The sequence below is a fragment of the Rhinolophus ferrumequinum genome, chromosome 5 (genome assembly GCF_004115265.2).
Source record: "Rhinolophus ferrumequinum isolate MPI-CBG mRhiFer1 chromosome 5, mRhiFer1_v1.p, whole genome shotgun sequence".
Taxonomy (NCBI): Eukaryota; Metazoa; Chordata; class Mammalia; order Chiroptera; family Rhinolophidae; genus Rhinolophus; species Rhinolophus ferrumequinum.
Window position 1 is genome coordinate 32,112,223 of NC_046288.1, and position 20,138 is coordinate 32,132,360.

The 20,138-nt window shown below is 38.6% G+C and overlaps 2 protein-coding genes across 5 annotated transcripts in view; one reads left to right on the plus strand and one right to left on the minus strand.

Annotated features, from left to right (window-relative positions):
* G3BP2 (G3BP stress granule assembly factor 2) overlaps positions 1-9,940 on the minus strand; it is a 71,529-nt gene extending 61,589 nt beyond the window's left edge. Inside the window, exon 1 of the mRNA XM_033106005.1 lies at positions 9,783-9,940. The gene's annotated coding sequence lies outside the window, so the exon portion shown is untranslated. The remainder of the gene's footprint in view (positions 1-9,782) is intronic.
* Positions 9,941-10,143: 203 nt separating this feature from the next.
* USO1 (USO1 vesicle transport factor) overlaps positions 10,144-20,138 on the plus strand; it is a 70,032-nt gene continuing 60,037 nt past the window's right edge. For 2 of the 4 annotated variants that reach the window (XM_033106050.1, XM_033106051.1), the window contains exon 1: positions 10,165-10,428. In XM_033106050.1, the coding sequence (XP_032961941.1) occupies positions 10,363-10,428 (66 nt within the window). In that variant the 5' untranslated portion in view covers positions 10,165-10,362. Of the gene's footprint in view, positions 10,429-20,138 lie in introns of all 4 variants that reach the window. The other 2 variants (XM_033106053.1, XM_033106052.1) reach the window with 2 other exon arrangements.

Sequence of the window (20,138 nt, forward strand, 5' to 3'; positions counted from 1 at the left end):
ATCAGCGTCCAGACACTTCTGATTACAGTGAACTACTGCTTGAACAACGTTGACCAAAGTGTCCATTGTATACATTTTTTTAGCACCAGTGATATATACATATAATATGCTATCTTCATTTAGTATTTAGGATCATTTCACAAACTGATGTGTAGATTATTACAGTACAGAGGTAGTTTTAGTTGTAAAGCTGAAAAGGTGCCAAGAGATTTAAGAGAATATACAGAATTTCTTAAACCAGCAAAAGGAAACTATGGTGTAGTGACTACACTAGAGTTTGCAGATCTTTTCTGCCATTTACTAGCTATGTGACCACAAGTGACCAATAAAAACAAAACAAATAAGCAAAACCCTGTTCCCACAGGTTGGGGAGGGATATTCTAAAGTATCAACCATGTTACAGGCTCCTTCATATTTTACAAACATTATTTAATTTAATCCTTATATCGATGCTACTGGATTGGCAAGTTGCTTACCCAGTTTTATTCTCCCCTCTTTACTTTATTGGGGGTAGTAATATGCCCATAACAAAACAAAACAAAAAAAACATAATAATGGATGTGCCAAGCACTCTTGCAGCTAAAGCTGGACAGAGTTCTTTAACAAAAAAGGTGGGAGTAGAAAGACAGAGCTTCCTGGAAAGCTTTTTATATGAAGCGCAGACTGGCAACCACCAATGATTCAGGCAAGAATATCAACAGATGCTAAAACTGGAGGGTGGAAGCTTGATGAGAAATAGGATATTTATCAGTATTAAGTAAAGCATGTCCCCCAAATGATACTTATTAATTACAAAGGGAAAAATAGTTAACTGTATAGTGGAAAAGTTTGGCAGATAACACCTTAAATGAATGATCAAAATGAATGTGACTAATAATGGGACAAATAGATGTTATGTACCTCCTGAGATGATGCACTGTGAGAAGGACAGCACTTCTATGATATTCCTGCCAAAGATGTCAAAGATGTACAATTTGAACCTAATACTGAAGCAAAGTCAGACAAAACCCAATTAAGCGGTACTCTATAAAGTATCCTATATTCTCTAATATCAAAATCATGAAAGACAAAGAAAGACAGTGGAACTGTTTCAGATTAAAGGTGACTAAGGAGACATACATCTAAATGCAATGTGTTTGGATTGAATACTGGACCAGAAAAAATTTTTTTTTCCCAAAAAGGAAATTAGTGGTACTGGCAAAATTTGAATAAAGGCTGTAGATTAGATAATTAGAATGTTTTCAGTGTTAATGTCCTGGGTTTGATCACTGTACTATGTTATTTAAGAAAACTTTTGTGGTTAGGAATTAGACACTGAGAGGTAAATGGAGATCATGCCTATAAATTCTTCTCCACGTGGTTCAGGGGAACATGTATATATTTAAAGAAAAAAATGATAAAGTACTTGGGATAAAAATGTTAACATTTGAGCGATTTAGGTGAAGAGTATATGGGAATTTTTTGTTCAATTTTTGCATCCTTTGTGCAATTTTGAAATTAGTTCAAAATAAAAAAGTTAAAAGGGTAAAAGAGTGGGGGATGGGCCTCAGTTGATAAATAACTTTTGCCCTTCATCTTTGCCCTTCTTCCTTTCCAGAATTAGTATTCAATGCTGGAGATGAAGCAGCCAGCTTGTAACCACAAAGATGAAAGCCTCAAGCCAAGGATGGCTGAGCAGAAAGATTCCGGCTTAGAGCCCAGACCCTCTAGCAGTCCTGCACTGCCTACCTCCTAATTTGTTTAAGACACTCTGGTTTTCTGTTGCAAGGTGTGGTAATCACAGCTGATACAGCAAAGTTAAGTAATCTACCCAAGGCTACACAGTCCAAAAGTGGCACGACTAGAATGAAAACCCAGGTCTAAGTTTGCAAACAAAACATGCCTTTCTGGTCTATACCACGCTGAAGCCCAGCCTTCTCTCTCTATGAAATAGAAATAAGAATTTCTAGTGCTCCAGAATGAGATTACACATGGGAGAGCACCTACAAACAGGACCTGGCACAGAGGACAGAGACTCAAATGTTTGCTGAATCAGTGATTCAAGAAACCAAACACATCTGTTCTCAATATTCTGCTATACTGAGCTATTTTTAAGTACTAAAAACAAAACAAACCAACTGTATTTATGTGTGTGTAATACTCTATCTAGCTGCAGATATTAGTCAGCAGTTTCATTCAGTTTCTTGGATCTCTCTTGCCACTCTCTCCCCTTCCTCTTCTTTGCCTCATCTCTCCTTCATAGAAGTCCTTCTAAAACCTTGTTTTTATGCATCAGCCCTTGCAACTCCATCTCTCCCCACCCTTGCCTCCAAAAATGAGGGAGGGGCTGAGCATGGATCCCCTTCCAAAGGCTCTAGGAACAAAGTGGCTCATTCTGCTGGGGAAGGCAGGTGTTAGCCAATAGGAAAGACCATCCTTCCCAGATTGGCAGGGAAAAATAAAAAAAGGGAGCCGGAACCTCTGGCCAGAGCTGTGCAGCTATCTGGAGGCCAAGGTTTCTAAAAGCTCCAGGCAGAAGAGCAAAAGGTGCAGGAAGGCACCAAATCTGGGCCAGACCAAACCCATCAGACATGAAACTCTTCTGAAGCTGAAGAACACAGCAGTTTGGAATCACTAATTTCTATTGAAATGAAATGTGTTTCATATGTAGTATCACTGATTTGTTTTGAATGGCATGAATTTTGAGCTTTTATAAAACAAAGATCTTGATATTACATTATGAAATCAGTACCAAAATACCAGTATAGTCATTTTGCTCTGACCCGGAAACAAGATGCAGACCTAGATGTCAGCACCCTCACAGGAGGGAGACTGGCTGTGGCAATGACCTACTGCAGTGTTGGATTATAAGCTGTTTAAGGAGTCTCCATTCACATGCCTAGGAGAGAGAGCAGTTTTGGGACTTGGGTCTGGGTCACTTTGGGTCTCATGGATGGTGGCCCTGCCCTAAAAAGGCCATGTGTGTATGTGGGGATTGGGTTTGAGGAAAGGGTAGTGGGAGAGCAAGCCAGAGCTCTTCTAGCTCTTATACTACCCACAACTAGTGAGGTATTTGTGAGATCCTGTGCAAAGCAGCATAGGGAACAGCCAGGCCAAAGGCAAGATTTCTTGGCCTCTCTGTGCTCATGATCTTCTCATCTTCCATTCTTTTACCCACGGACTCCTGAGCTGCTGGCAAAGAATCATGTCCACACTCAACTCCCTCTTCTTTCCTCCTCAAGCCACCCATCTATGCCAATTCTGGACCCTCCACCTAGTATCTACAAGTTACTGAGTCCGCCCCTATTATCTGTGTAGAGTGTAAACAATCACGGGCCATTGGAACCTTATAGTCAACTTCATTCAAGAGCTGGAATTGGGGAGTGAGGGGTCCTTGGAGGTCTGGGCTGACTTTGAAAAGTTCAGGTCCAGATCTGCTAACCATCCTGCTGGCCTGGAGGCTCAATCAATATTGACTGACTGTACTGTGATCTGAAGAGACAGCCCAGAGTCCCCGACGACCCCCACACATACTCGCTTGGGCCACAGAATCAAGCAAAGGAGATAGATCAGCGGCAACTTGCTTCCGGGTCATGAATTGCTGGGGAAAGTGGCAATGGCTCCATAATAAATCATTTTAAGCTTCCACAAAATCTTGGCATCAGCCAGTAATGTGAACTTCAAAGGCTCTGGTCTCGCTGTGGAATGGGACAGTAAAAACTTCAATCCCATCCTAGTTATTCCAGACCTACCTGTTCAGCTAGCTGAGAGGGAAGAGGAAAAGAGTGGGTATAGAGAGCTGACAGTCAAATTCTCCACAGGGGACAAGGGGGCCTGGATTTGATAAATTTGTCCCTCAATAAATAGTTTTATAAAAAGTCCTTTGGAACTGAAAATGGGATTTCCCAATTTAGGTGTTTCATAAGTAAGCAATTTTGTTTATTGTATTTTCTTACAATGGAAACACAACTTGACTGCATTTTTTTTAAAAAAACAAAAAAGGTGTAGATGTAGCTTTGCTTGCAAATATAAATACAAAGCAATGTAAAATTACTTTTATTAAATAATGCAACATGATCTTTTGAGCCTTTAGCAGAGCATCAGAACTGATGCTAGCTAGCAATATGCTCGTAGCACTGCTGGAAAAATATTTTTCAAAAAAAATTGGCAAGCAGTCAAGTCCATTAGGGGATGTAGCAAGCATCTATTGCTTTCTCTATCCAGATGAACTTTCTGCTTTGGGATGAAGGGAGGACTCGCACTGCTTGCTTTAGAGGTGGGTGTGTGAACGCAGGCCCATCAGAGCATCTCATACACTGCACTGCAGAAATTGGCCCCACACACAGGCACCTTAACCAATCAGACGCTGTAAGTCATAAAGGACACTTTTGCTGGGACTCTGAGGATTGAAAAGTTAGCAGTACTTCCTTGATGAATTTGGGCCCGGTAAAGAGTATAAGACTGCAGGTACTGACAGCCACCTTGCCCTTGTAAAAAGCCAGAGAAAAAAACGAATTAAAAGAGCAGAGTCTAGAAACAGTGAAAGCCCAGATCCTGGGGAGATTGTCTTGATGCCTCCAGATTAAGCCATATCTAAAGTGATAGACTTTTCAGGAACGTGAGCCGATAAAGTTTGAGTTGAGTACTTTTAGTGTAATATTTTTAAATGTTCAGTTGTTAAGAAATTGATGAAACACAAAGATGATCTGGGTCGCCACTCTAACCTCTAGTGTACTTACTATTAATATGTTTCATGTACTAAAGGACTAAGCACATTAAAGCTATTATCTAATAAAGTCCTACCAACAACCACTGAGGAGGGTATGATTATTGTTCCTTTCATGACAGGTAGAGCAGGAACTGGAAGCCTGGACTTTAGAGCATGTGAGACTGACTGACTTGACTATTCCAAGTCCTGGCCTATGTCATGTTTCCTATCTCCTAAGAGAGGCGGCTGTTGAACATTTTAGCCTCTGAATCTTTTTAAATGATACAGTAAGTATAAACAACTGAAATCAATCAAATGGAGCTGGATGGGGGGCCAGAATCCTCTTTCTTGCACCTTCTTCTCCCAAGGAATTCCTAGGGTTTTAAAAAAATATTTTGAAAAGCACTTCATGGAACACAATGAGAAAGGATGAGAAACACCTACCTCTTCTTGTAAGGAATAATTTCTAAGATATGTTAAATGGGAAAAAGTAATTAAGCCATAGAACTGTGTGTACAATGTGCTACATTTATTTGTGTTAAAAAAAGAGAGATTACATTTATATATATATGTATATCTAGAAGGATAAACAAGAACTGTTTACGTGAATTGCCTGGGTGGCCAAAGAATAACAGGGAGACTTTTTGCTATACACTCTTTTGTACTTTTTATTTTAACCATGTGAACTAACTGTCTTAAAAAGAAGGAGGAGGAGGAGGAGGAGGAGGAGGAGGAGGAGGAGGAGGAGGAGGAGGAGGAGGAGGAGAAAAGAACCACTGCATTGGTGTAATGAATCTCAAGCCAAGGGGAACTGCCCAATGGGAGGTTGAGATGGCTCTCTCAATGGGCTGCAATCTGACTCGTGTAAGTCCTTTCTTCCACAGTCATTTATCTTTACATATGACTAAATGTTAATTAGTAAGTTGGTCAGTAAAGATCAACAAAATATTCATAAACTAGAATTAGTTAATAAAATGTGAATCTGAGGACGCTGATTCAGACTGGATGGAGGAAGTCTGACTGCCATGCAATGCTTAGCAATATTGCAGAATTTCTGCTCCCATGTGCTCAAGGTAAAAATGGGAATTTCCTCATTTGGGGAATTCATTCACCCATTAAAGAACTACCAAGTGCTTACTATGTGTCAGATACTGTGCTAAGCACTGAGGATAAAGCAATTTACAAAAGGACTAAAATCTCTGCCCTATGGATTTACATTCTGGGGGTGGTGGGGAAATAGACAACAAACAGGATAAAGAGGTAAAATATACACTATATTCCATTAATCTTACAATGAACATTTTTTTCACATTTTAAGACACCTGAAATTGGGAGGCATCTGTCGGTAAACGGCTTCTTACAACCTGGCAGACGTTTTGGTTTTTTTCTTTCTGAGGTACACTTGATGGTGTCTTAGATCTGATGAAACATGGGAAAATAATACGTATGGAAGAATAATATATCAGACTGATACATGCTATAGAGAAAAATAAACAGAGCAGAGGGAGAAGTTGTGACTTAACAGTCAGGAAAGACCTAAGTAACATTTGAGCAGACTTAAGTAAGGTGAGAGAGTGAGCCATTACTCGACGTGGGTGGAACAGTAAGCATTCAAGATACAGGAAAGTATAAGTGTAAAGGCTATGAGGCAAGAGCAAGCTTCCGAAATGCAAAGAAGCCAGTGTTGCTGGAGTGGAGGGAATACAGTAGGAGATGAGGCCAGGTAGACAACAGGGAGCGGGAGGCGGGGCAGATTATGTAGGAACTTGTAGACCACCTTTCCACTTAGTGCAAGGTCATTGTCTTGACTCTAGAGAGGTTGGATAGCATAGTACAGAAGAGCACAGGTTTTGGAGCATGATTGCCCATTTCTGTCCCAGCTCTGCCACTTCTGAGCTATGCTATTGGGCAAGTTACTCTTTGTGCCTGTTTCACCATCTGTAAAATGGAGCTAATAACACTATCCACCTCACAAGGTTGCTGTGAGGACTAAGTAAATTATTTTATTTTAACCATGGGAACTACCTTTGAATAGAATAAGGCTAGCAAATAAGGAGCACAAATATGTGTTTGATATTGTTATTACTGATTGTTTACGAATTTCAATTGCCACTTCATCATCATCAATTTATTTTGCTGTGTGTTGTTTGGTTAATGGATAGTAATGTATAATTGTATCAACGATATTTTTGGACACCTATTTTCCAATAACTAGTCTTTAAAAACCTGTATGTGATGTATTTTAAACATAAATTATCACCTCCATTTGTCCTCCTAAGCAGGTACAGACAATACTCCACAAACCCACCCCACTCCCAACCAAAAACCATCCTGTGCAATGATCTTTCATTGTTATTGTTGAGTTTGCCACTAGAAAGTAAGAAAGCATAGGGAAAGTAGGCCACTAAAGAAAGCCACTGAACTAGAGGATTGTAAGGAAACAATTTTAAAAACAGATTTCAAACCAATGAATTTTGTTAGTTGTTCTGTTGTCAGGTTTGGTTTAGGAAAAGAAAAACCATTTTTATTTACCCCAGTTAAAATTTTGGATTATGTGTATTTTAATGATTCATGGCATTTATTCTACTGTGTTACCCCGAAAATAAGATGGGGTCTCACATTAATTTTTGCTCCAAAGAGGCAGTAGGGCTTATGTTCAGGGGATGTCATCCTGAAAAATCATGCGGGGGCTCATTTTCCGGTTAGGTCTTATTTTCGGGGAAACACGGTAAGTGTTTAGATTTATGAAAGTCAGAAGTACAATGGCCTAAGTCAGACAGTCACAGTTTTTTCATGTTTTCTCTATCTTTACTTAAGAAATGGTTCTTGACCATCTATCATGTTAAAGGAATTACGCTAGATGATTAGAGTACAAATAGGAACAGGACATGGTCCCTGACTTTTCTCTATAAAATCAGCAGAAGTGCATTCACATGGAGGCCCTTTTTTCTTAAATAAGGAGTCTATTTCATGGCTGTTCCATAGTGATGATGCCTCTGCTCCCCTTTTAGACCCCAACTGAGAGACAAATCAGCCACTGTACCCTCTCTTGAGCCTAGAATAGGCTGCTCCACCCTTTCCCAGACACCAGAAGGGCAAGACAGGCAAGGTCAGGGGGAAGTATGGGGATTCAACCTTCAGCTCCTCTGCACCCAAATATCCATCCCTCCTGCCCATTGTCCTTCCTGCCCAGTGGATGCTATTCGGGAAGAAAACAGGTCAAATGAAGGGAAAACTCACAGTGACTTACTATACTCACCAAAATTTAAAACCAAGCCGGGCATTTAAAACAGGCCAGTGCATTAAAACAATTTTGCTAAAACGTCAAGATACTGTTTTTTCTATTACCAAATAATATATGTAAACATCCATGAGCCCCACTGCATTTCAGAGCTTTATCCCTAATGATGGGGTGGAGTGAAGCACATAGAGGTGAGGAGAGGCTCAGGGAGGGGTGAGGCTTAGGGACTGGGTCAAGTTCTTTGCACACATTACTTGGTGATAAAAAAGCTGAGCATTTATTGGTTACTTTTTTTAGGCTGCAACAAAATGCCCCCATGGAAAATGTCTGATGCAAAATGTCAAGTGTCTCGTTTTAAAGCAGAGGACAATGCTTAGTGCACAGTATTTTTGGCAGTATGATCCCCACTATTATCCAAGACACCCAGGCTTAAAACATTGGCACTAGCAAAGGAACTTTCACCATAGCCTTTGTGATAGTATGTATTATCCACAATTTCACCTTAGAGATGGAAAAAGGACCCTCCTCCACAGCATAATGTTCATATATCCTTTAATGTTTTCTTCATTTATGCATCAATACCACCTCTCATGAGAGTGCTAAACAACAGACGTACAAAAATGGGTAACATAATTCTGCCCTCAACAGTTTGACTTAACAAGCATTTACTGAGAGTTTACCACATATATTAACTGAAAAGCACTAGTGTGTGTGTGTGCGTGTGTGTGTGTGTATTTCAGGGAAAGTTTTCAGAAGATGCCAGTGTTAAGTCTTAAGGAACTAGCAGGTGTTTCCTTGATGAAGAAGGAGAGGTAGGGCATATATCCAGAGTATGTGAAGGAGGAGCTGGACAGATAGGCAGAAGTCAGAACATGATGGGCCTGTATACCAAACTATGGAGTTTGGACTTTATCACTGGAGGATTTTAAGAAGAGGACTGTCATGCAGATGATTTGCTGATGCAAGGCTCATCCAAGGGTGGACTGGAGACAGGAATGGAGGGAAATCAGAGCTTGAATACTGACAAACTAGTTAGGAAACTATTACTATAAGCTTGGTGAAAAATGATGAGAACATAAATTATCTCAGAGGCACAGAGGAGGGAAAGCTGAGGACCTATTTGAGAAATACTATATTCTATAAATAGACATGATAGGACTTGACTAGTAGACATACGGGGATGAAATCCAGAGTTTAAAAGTCTTTCCTGCTTTCTACTTCTAGTTTAGGCAATTATTTGGCTAGCGGTACTGTGCATAGGAAGCATACTGAATTTTTTTTTTTTTATAGGGAGGCTGGGGAATCTGAGACCCGTGGGACATTTAAGTGGGGAGGTGTATGAATCAGTTGGGTAACTGGGCCGTACACTTTTTAGACTCAAGAAATTTACAAGACTACTCCACATGCACGTGTACCTGACAACTCATTCTGAAACGAACAAGGCATACAGATATGAAAAAAGGACATTTTTCATGCTAAGAAAACCCGCTGAAAATGCAGAGATTGAAAGTTAGTAACAAAACATTATGCTACTAGCTGTCAAACTGACACTGCAGAGCAATGTATTTTCCCTAGTAAGCTAAATGCAGGGTTCGCTTGGTTTTCTCCTCACACCACTTAAAAATAGCGGTGTACCTGGTGTTTAGATCTAGGAATTCCTTTTCGCAGGTTTGAAGAGCAAGATCTGAGAAATGCGCCCTCCCGTGGAAGTAGAATGAGGGGGCTCTAGCACCCTCTTTACTACCAAACAAAGCCCTGTAAAGAAATGCAATTTACGGGGATCAGAAGGCCACAGCGCTCGGACTGCTAAACCAAAAAACCAAACCAACCCTGCCAAGGGTCAGGACCCCTTACCTGTCACGTCGGCCTAAGGACAATTTCAGTTTCGACTCAACAAAATTCGACTCTCCGGTACGATAGCTTGCAGTGCGTCCCGCTCCGCAACAACTGAACACGCTGCAAGCCAAAACACGTACACTGTCGGGATGCTCTCCAGCCCGCAGGGCCGGGCTTCGACCACGTGGGTGGCTGGGGCCAGCCCCAGCGACCTGCGAAGGGCGGGAGTAGGAGGCGTGTCCCTGCGGAGGGAGGCGGTCCCTGCGGAGGGAGGCGGTGCCTGCGGAGGGAGGCGGTGCCTGAGTAGTGGGCGGGGCTTGGGAGGACCCGTGCTCTCGGCCTTGTTTCGCCTACTTTACCCCTTTGCCTTCGCCCTTCGAGCCGCCACGTAATGCCACGTCCCCCGCACATGCGCATTTCGACTGCTGGTGGCCGCTGTTTCCGGGCTCAGGGGGCTGGAGCGGCCGCCGAGTAGGAGGCGGCGGTGGCGGTGCCCGGGGATCGTAGAGTGCTTGCTGGTCTGGGGCCAGGCCCTGCGGAGGACAGGGGAAGTTTTCTTTTCTGAAGTGGCTGGTAGAGCCGGTGGCTGAGCGGCAAGATGAATTTCCTTCGCGGGGTGATGGGGGGTCAGAGTGCCGGACCCCAGCACACAGAAGCCGAGACGGTGAGAGGAGCAGCGGATCTGGGACTTGGGAAGGGTCCGGGCAGGAACGGGGACGGAGGACTCGGGGTCCCGGAGGTCACCTCCCGCGCCCCACGGTGGGCCGGGGATCCACATGCCGCCTCCCCTTTTGCCTCCCTTCTCCTGAAACCCCCGAGTTATTCCCTTACGCCCCCAGCGCAGCCCCCCACCGCGGCGGCTCGGCCCTGCGGACAGCAGCCGCGGGAGGATGGTCGGTGGGTGGTACCGCCGGGAAGGGATCGATCCAGGGCAGAGGTGGCACGACCTATCTTACACGCCCCTCGAGGCCGCGGGCCTCTCCCTCCTTGCTTTTCGCCGGTGTCTCCACTGGCCGAGAGGAGCCTGAAGTCCTTGCTCCCTCTCTCGAGGTCTGGAATGGGGAATTGGGGAAGACTGGGTTTAAAACCCAGCTGTTAAAGAGAGCATGTGGCTAAGAATAAAAAGATAGTTTGGGGCAGAAAGCCACCTGCTCCTGTCCCATCAGCTGGAGGAAGGTCGTTCTACCAGGTGTTACTAGATCAGACCCCGTGTTTCGGACTCAAAATATATGCCATTTGGGAAATACCTGGACGTTGTAGGGATGTTTCGCGCTTAAACCGCTTTAGGGACACATTCCCCGCTCTCCCTTCCACTCACGCCGTTCAGAAGTCTGAACCCCTGATTTGGTAACACGATTTACAGCGTCACTTTAAAAAACTTGTTGGCCACAGAAAACAGTCTGGTAGTTGGTTCAATTTGAGGATAAACTGACTTTGAAATGTGGTTAGTGTCTATTAGAACTGAGTATGATTTTTTTTAAATAAACTTATTTGAAAATAATTTTAGATCTACAGAAAAGTGACAGATATGACATTTTAAACGTGAACTTTGGAAATAACTTTTATTGTCAAGCGCGTACCTTGTGCTAGGTGCTGTGCTGAGCTCTTTGTAGTCCACATTCTCCTTTAATCCCTAATCACCCTGCAAGATAGGTGATAGTGTCCTCACTTTACAAATGAGGCTGAAAGAGGTAAAGTAACTTGACCGAAGTCACACTACTAGTGTTATAATAGAGCCAGATTTCCACCAAGGTTTGCCTTACTTCAAAGCCTAAGCCTTATTGCTGATGCCCATGTTTTAATATATATCTGGGAATTTTGGAGAGTTAAATAATATTAAAAGTAATCTCACAGATCTGGGTTAGAACTGTTTAAAGCAGAAGTTGAAAGCTGGTGAATCTGTTTTCCTTCATTTGAAAATGAGATTACACCCAAACACACCTAATATTTGGCTTCTCTTGTTGGTTCCCACAGGGATACAAGGCAACTGAGCTGCCCTATTAGAGGACCATGCTCTCTCTAGATTACTATAGTCATAGCCCACCTCTTCAGCTTTTGTTTTGTTTTGTTTTGTTGTCTGATAGCTTTTTGTGTGGAGCACCAAGTTTTAAAGTGTGGTTTACTAGAACTTGTTTTGGAGTTAGATCTTGATTTGAATCCACCCCTGATTGGATTGGACTGATCAAAGATGGCTAATCTAATACCCAAACAATAAATTAAAGAAACTGTCTGCTGTTATGGGTGTAATGAGGATTAGGTGAAATAAAAAATAGAAAGAACCTAGCACTTAGTATTTGCTCAATAAGGTTTTTTATTGCATGTATTTAGGGAAAGAATAATCTTTTTTTTTTTTATAATTGGCCTTGTCACAATGACTTCTGCAGAAAAGTGGCATACAATTAATTGAGTATAGGGTTTTAAAGCTAGGAGGCCCTTTGCAGCTCATCCAGGTTGAACCCCCTTGTTTTACAAGTTAAGAAACTGAGGCACAGAGCACTTAAAACAACGTGTACAGTATTGTGGAGCTGAGACTAGAACACTTTGATCTTGCCATAGTGAATAGAACAACTTAGTTTTTATATCATGATTTCAAAATGAAGCTTGAATATCACTTGTGTATGTTGTATATATAAACAGAAAGGAAAGTGAGTATTCTTGTTCTTGCCTAACTTTGAGTATATACACTCAACACTGGAAAAATAGTTTGTCTTTGGAAGAGAATTAATAGTTTATTCTGAGGTACAGAATGAATAAAATTTGTTTCACCATCTCATTCCATCAGGAGGTATAATGGGTATAAGGGGTCATGGCTCACTAATTTAGAACTTTATAGAGCATCAGAGTGTGTGGTACAATATTAGTTTTAATTGGTAATTTGATCTGGCCTGCATATTCAAGTTGCCGTAGTTTGGAGCCTCTAACTTATGCATTGTCATTTAGTATTTCTAGGATTTTTGCTTTTATTTCTGCAAAATTAAATTATTTTCATAGCGATTTTTCCATTTTTCATGTTTTTCTCATTTTTTTCCAGTGGAAAGCCTCTTTTCTTTGTCTAACGTCTACCTGTTCTTCAAATTCAGCATCAATGCATTCAGTAATCTTATACTTCTTTCTCTCACCAAATTGTAGGTAATCTCTTACCCTCTGAGCAATCTTCACATTCAAGAAGATTGTGTATTTCTTAGGCTTTCTACCTTTTATATATGTCTCATCTCTTCTAGACTCTTAAGTCTTTAGGGCAGGTTTCATACGTATTTTTTTGTCTTGTTATTTTTTTGTTTTTCTCTTTTTTTATTTATTTATTTATTTATTTTTTCTTTCTTTATTTTTGTTTTGTCTTTGTTCATATGTATTTTAATCTTTATTTTTCCATGGTAAGATACTCAGTAAATATTTATTAAATGAATTCATTATAGTGATAAATGAAAGAAATCACAGATCGGTAATCATAACAGCTTATAAATTACTAGATGCTAAAACAATACTTTTTTTTTCTTTTTTTTTTTTTTTAAACGAGGGCGCAGCTCACAGTGGCCCATGCTGGGATTGAACCAGCAACCTTGGTGTTATTAGCACCACATTCTAACCAACTGAGCTAACTGGCCACCCCAACAATACTTTTTAAAGATTAAGAATCACAGTTTTGGAATGGTTGAAGTCTATTATGTCAAACGTTTTACTTAAGGAATTTTTCAGATTTACTGTATACCTTCTAAATATGAGAGTTATATTATTGATTGTATAGTACTTAGCTTTTCATACTCTCAGTTAAAAGTAACTTTAGACTGATATTAAGATGTTCTTCAGAGACAAAGTACTAAATATCTGCATTTGTGTCATGCTAGTCAATAATTCTATAAAGTTCTGAATATTTTATTCTAAAATTTCGTCCACATTAAACTTTTCATATTTTAGAGTCAAATAAGTTTTAATTTGATTTCTCTTTTAGATAGAGAAAGGCACTGACTTCTGATGATTGTAGTCTCTTAATCCTTCACATACTTTTCTGGGTGCAAATAAACACTAATTATAGTAAAAAACCCTACTCATTCTTCTGAATACTTATACAGGCTTAATTTTCCATCTACCTTCCAGCTAATACCTTTTTCCTTTTTTAAAGCTAGTTTATTGAAAATCCCAAGAGAAGTGTTGACTACATTTGATGATAAGTGTAGGTTTTCCTTTCATAAGTTGTATCCCAAGGCATGAAAGTTGACGAAAGTCCACACAAAGTGTGCAGAAGTAGCATACTGTAAGGTATCTCTTTTTAGATCAAACTTTGATCAGCTGGCTTAAAAACAAAACGGCTAAGAATATAGACACAGCTGTACTTTCTTTTAATAAAAAATGAGTGTGCACTTAAATTTAGACATAGTTTTGGTTTGGTCAAGCACATTTGATAACACGTTACTATAAATGTGTAGTCTGAAACTCCTGTTTGGGTTTATGTTTCATATTGTACATTAATAATCAGGTCAGTGTCCCAACTGGTATGTGTTTTCTCTCTTGGCTCTTGCAATAACAATGTCAGAAAAAAACATAATAATAATTTGTATTTGATTACTTCTATATCCAACCCAACATGTCTTTTGTATTCTTATTAAGTAACGTCTGTTGAAAATTACATGGCTTTTTTGAAAGTGTATTAGATTACTTAGGGTGGTTGTAAAAAAAACTAGTATCATTTACATTTTACATAGCCTGGCGTTATCAAAGTATGTTCCAGAGAATTCTTTCAAGTGGAGGTACTTGAAAGAATTTTGTTACTGAAGAAGGGTGCTGTGTGATGATCAAAAACAAAACAAAAAGCCTGATATTTATAGATTTATTAAGCAAGCACTGTGTTACATTTTCAAATATTTTCAAGATGGAGATATAAAGTAAGTTGTGTTTGCCAAATTTATTTGACCAGACCCTTTTTTCCCCTCCAGGAAACCTTGTGGATCTCTTGTTCTGAGGAACATACTTTGGGGGGAAAAATAGTCCTAGATAGGTCCTTCACTTTCTTTAGCATGATGGAGTTCATCAAGTATTTCTCTTTGAATACCTAAAAGTGAAAAATGAGTCTTGGTGCTTTATGGTTTGAGAAGTAATTGTAATCACTCTTGAATCTGGTTATCTTTTAGTAGAGAATAGAAGAATTTCTTATATAAACTTGTTGATAGCAAATACCATTTCTCTTTTTAACTATTTATCTCCTATTATTTATACTGTTTTGTCTCTTTGTTGTCTGTCGGACAAAAGGGATGCTTATTTTTTATACCTCAGGCAGAAATGGGCGTAAGCATTTTTTTAAATAAAAAATTACCTTTAATTTGAAAACTTTTGTGGTGTTAGACTTTGAGATGTTAGCATTTGTGATAGGTTATTTGGTAGACAAGTTTCATTATGATACCTTGCATAAAAGGATGTCCTTTTGGAAAGCATCATTCTTTTTTTTTTTTTTTTTACTTTTTTTACTCTTAAGTGGTTTATCATTTTCACATTCCTCACCTCACTTTTTTATTTCCTAGTCACTCCTTTTCCCATTGCTTCTTTTTTGGTCTCCTTTGTGTCTCACTGAATACAAAAATAAATGGCACCATTGGGTAGCAAAACAAACATTAAAGTCGGGTTATTAGGTTGTAATTTTGATCATGAATTACAATTTACCAATTGTTGGTGAAATTATTTGTCCTTTACATATTTTTCTTGGTAAGTGGAATTGTGAATCTCACATGGCAATTATTGCAAACGAAGAGTTTTGATACATAATCACCTGCATGAGCTGCCTGATGTTATACCTATCTTTTATTAATAATGCACCTTTTCATTTTTTTAATTAACAAAATAGCAGAAAATACTAGTAAAGTTTAAGTCTTCTTTGACAACCATCTCCAACTTCAGTTCTCTTTCCAGAAATAACCACTATTCCTAGTTTGGTATAAATTCTTCTAGACCTTAATGCATAATCATGCATTTGTACAATATAGAAGTATATATTTGTATGAGCATATTTATCTCTTTTTCATAAATGATACACTTTTTATAGTTTTCTATAGCTTAACCTTTTTCATTGATTGATATCTTAAAGATCTTTGCATGTTAAAACATAGAGCTGCTTTATTAGAAATTATTTAAAATACCAGATTGTCAGTTACTTTTGTTGATTACACTATACGGTCTTCTAATAGACGATAAAAGCATCTTTATAAAAGGATCCACGTCTAATTCATCTTAGCGTTTCTCTCAGACAATTTCGTATCTCTCAGAATACCTCGTTAGCATAATATGAATTAGTTGAAGAACTGCTCTCTTGAGTTTTTCCTTATTATGTCTGGTCCCTCTTAATAAAACTAACTCGGGACTAAATTTTACTCAAATATGTTTTTTTCTCTTTCAAACTGTTTTCTGTTAATGTGCAGCATTCTATTGCTTAATGCAAGAGTCACAAACTCAAATCCTAACAGTGTCAGTCAGGTAACATTGTTCAATGAAGCAGGTTGGATTAGAGAAGAGAGCAGAAGTCGAATGAAACTGGAGCCTGCATATCCAGACTCAAGAGTGTAGCTAGTGCTCAACTCCAGCCAGTTGTTGCCACCAGAAATATAGGCCCAAAGATCCAATTTAACCTTGTGGTTAAGCCCTCACACTGCTTGACTTTGAATCCCATCCCACCAGTTACTAGTTTTATGAACTTGGACAAGTCACTTACCACTGTGCCTGTTTCCTCATCTCTAAAACGTGGATAGTAATAGTGCTGATCATGTAGCATTTTTGTAAAGTTTAAAAGAATTCAAAATATAAAGAACTTTAGAACAGAGCTGGCACATGCTATGTGCTACCTATATATGCCATATTAACGATTTTGAGATGCACATTAGCATTTAAACATCTTGAAATCAGGATTCATCTTGTAATTATAATTGATATTTCTTTTTTCATGGTGATACATTAAAAAATGGTGGATCTTACAATTGATGGCTTCTTAAATTGTGTGAAATAGTGTTGGCTATCATTAGCTATCAAGCTGAATTTTTTTCAAGAAAGGTAGAAATCTGGATTTTTATGTGAAATCTTTAGATTTTGAAATGCTGGCTTAAAAATTATTTTAAACACTGTGTGACAATGTTCCCCTACTTACCAAAAGAATCTTGCAGTCCCTGTGGTTTGCAACTGGTACTGTGACCAGCATTTCTCTGCCTAGGAGGCAACATACCTAGAATAGTAGAAAAAGTGTGGGCTTTGGAGTAAGGTATCTATAGCTTGGTTAGAATCTGAACTGTGCCACCAAACTGGCACTGTGTTTTGGGGTTCATCGCTTATTTCTGAGCCTAGTTTCCTCTTCTGTAAAATGAGCTTATTAGGTTAGGTATAGGATCAGCAGCTCTAACAGAGGCCAGAACAGAAGTCTAACCAAGATAAAAGTTTGTCTTTCTCCACTGAAAGTCCAGTTAGAAGGCAATCCCTACAGTAGGGTAATTTTGCTTCTCAGGGTGGTCCAGGGACCCAGGTTCTGCTTTTTATTATACCTTGTTCTCCCATCCCCTAGGATGCTGCCCTTATTTGAATTGTTAAAGGTGTCTCATTATTCAGGTTCAGGTTCCAAGCTGAGGGAACGAGAAAGAGGAATGAAGAACATAGAGCTTCTTTTTTTTTTTTTTTTAAGGAAGGCGCAGCTCACAATGGCTTATGAGGGGTTCGAACCAGCAACCTTGGTGTTATTAGCACCATGCTCTAACAGACTGAGCTAACCAGTCACCCTCATATAGCTTCTTTTTAAGGACATGACCTGGAAGGTACTAACAACTCAGAATGTAGTCACTGTTTAGATGCAAGAAAGGCTTGGAAAGTAGTCGTCTAGGGGGATAGTCATGTGCCCAGCCAAAACCCAGGGTTCTAATAACTAAAAGAGAAAATGGACCGTGAGGCACAATTGTACTGCATGGATTTGGTTTTTCAAGTAAGGAATAAATGGAATAATGGTCTTTGAGATCTATAATTTCTGAATATAAGTTGAGCATACTTATGCTACAAAATTTTTACTTGGTAAATATCAACTGAAAAATATTAGACCAGTGTTTGGCCTAAAACGTAGCTAAGTCTTTGTAAGGTTTGGAATGTATGTGATATGTTTTCCTTTCATTGGGTTTCAGTTGTCTGTAAAGAGTAGCAACATAGCATTTTATTATGGAGAGATCATTTATTCAGAAACTTCAACCATCTGGAATATTACCAGGAGGTAATAAGTCTTTCACTTAGCAAAGCAGAATTGCAAAGTCCATGTACTCATTCTCAGTTTCAAGCTTCTGCAATTTTTGGTTGTAGACATATCTAGCTTAATTATCAAATTTCTCAGTAGCAAATTAAAATCTGCTAAATTTGAATGGTTTCTCAGAAACATAAATGATGGAAATGACAGCCAAAAGCCTGATAAGATAGAAGAATGGTACAAAAAGAAATCGTAAGAATGTTGGTAATAAGAGTTTGTTAATATTTATTATTTATAGGTACCAGGTACTATGCAAAGATTTTTATATTCATTGCTTGATTTAACGCCTAAGACATCCCTATATATGATTTTGGAGAGGACTTAGGTTTAAATGCTAAGAAAGCTTATAATTATGTTCTTTATTTAAGAAGACAGAGAAGCTTGTAATTGGTTTTAGATTACTATCAGAAATTACTGAAATGACTTTGGTGTCTGGCAGAAAGTATCTGAAATAGTTCAGTAATGGTAATGGATAAATAAGTTGTTGTTATATTCACTTTTGACTATCATTGGTTTATAGTATGGTTGACTTATTTGACTTTGTCTTAAGTCACTGGATAGAAAGTTCCGATTAAAATCCCCAATTGGGAAGAATATGTACTTGCCATTAAAAACCAAGTTTAATAGATAAAAAGCATGTTTATAGTCTTAAAAATAGTCTTGATATGTACCCAAACTCGGGAATGAATGGATTTTATTTCTGTAAGTATAGATAGAGATAGTACACTTTAAAATAGTGATTAAGGTATATTTTTGTAATTACCTGAAAAATCTAGTGATATGCTTATTAATCAGAGTCTGTTGAAGTTTTATAGATACTTTGAAATCACTTAGAAAATAAATCTATTTTTAGCTAACAGTTTAATCTTATATTTTCTTATTTTTTTCCACATTATTTTGGATCAATCATCATTCCCAGAAATAACAAGCATTAAAATTACTATAAAAGCAAAAGCTCATATTTAGAAAGTTTCCTTGGTTTATTGTTTTAATAGAACAAGTATATATGTGTGTAACATAAAAAATACTGTTTAGGTTCTTAGATGTATACACATTTAAAAAATAAAATGAGACTAATTTTTTTATTCTGAATATGAAATGCTATTTTCGACATTAAAATATGTGTAAATTAAAGTCAGAAATCATTTTCTTGCCTGGAATTCCTTCTCCATATTGTCTGATGATACTCATCTGTTCATTTTTGACTCAGGAGTGGCATCCTTACTATTGCATTCTTAAACAATATCTGTTTTAGTCTGCTATAACAAAAATTCCATGGACGGGGTATCTTAAACAGCAATTTATTTCTCACAGTTCTGGAGACTGGAAAGTCCAGGGTCAGGGCACAGGCAGATTCAGTGTTTGCTAAGGGCTTGCTTCCCATTTCATACACAGCCATTCTGCGCTGTGTCCTCACCTGGGAAAAGGGTAAGGGAACTGCCTAGGGCCTCTTTTATAAGGGCACTAATCCCATTCACGAGGGCTCCATCCTCAGACCTCATCACCTCCCAAAGGCCCCACCCCCTAGTACCATCATGTTGAGGGTTACGATTTCAACATGTGTTTTGGGGGGACATAAACATTTAGTCTATAGCAGTTTTGCTCTCAGATAGAATTGACTACTTTTGTGTGTGTGTGCCCCTGCTTTACTCAGCACATACTTATATGCTTTTAACTTATTATTATACTTTATTTACAGGACTGTTTGCCTGTGCTAGCTCTTTGTGGCCAAACACTGTATCTTTATTTTGGTTAGCACAAAAAGAAACAGGTATTCAATGTGTGTTTATTGACTGAGCAGGGAGCCAATTGAGGGTATTTTTATAATGGTAGTTTATTTTTATCAATTAAGAACTGATTTCATATTATATTTTGATCAGTAGAGTGAAAATAACATCTTTAGACAATGAGTTCAGTAACTCATAAAAATATCCTAGAAATTCCAATAAAACATAAACCATTTCACTTTATTTCATTATTTCTCTTTTCTGCTTATAAAGGTAATGTCCATTTATTACCACAATTCACACACCAGAAATAATGTAGAAAATGAACATTTCCAGCAACCCCCTGAAAGACAGTATAGTATGGTGCATAGTCTTCATTTTCTCTATATACGTTTA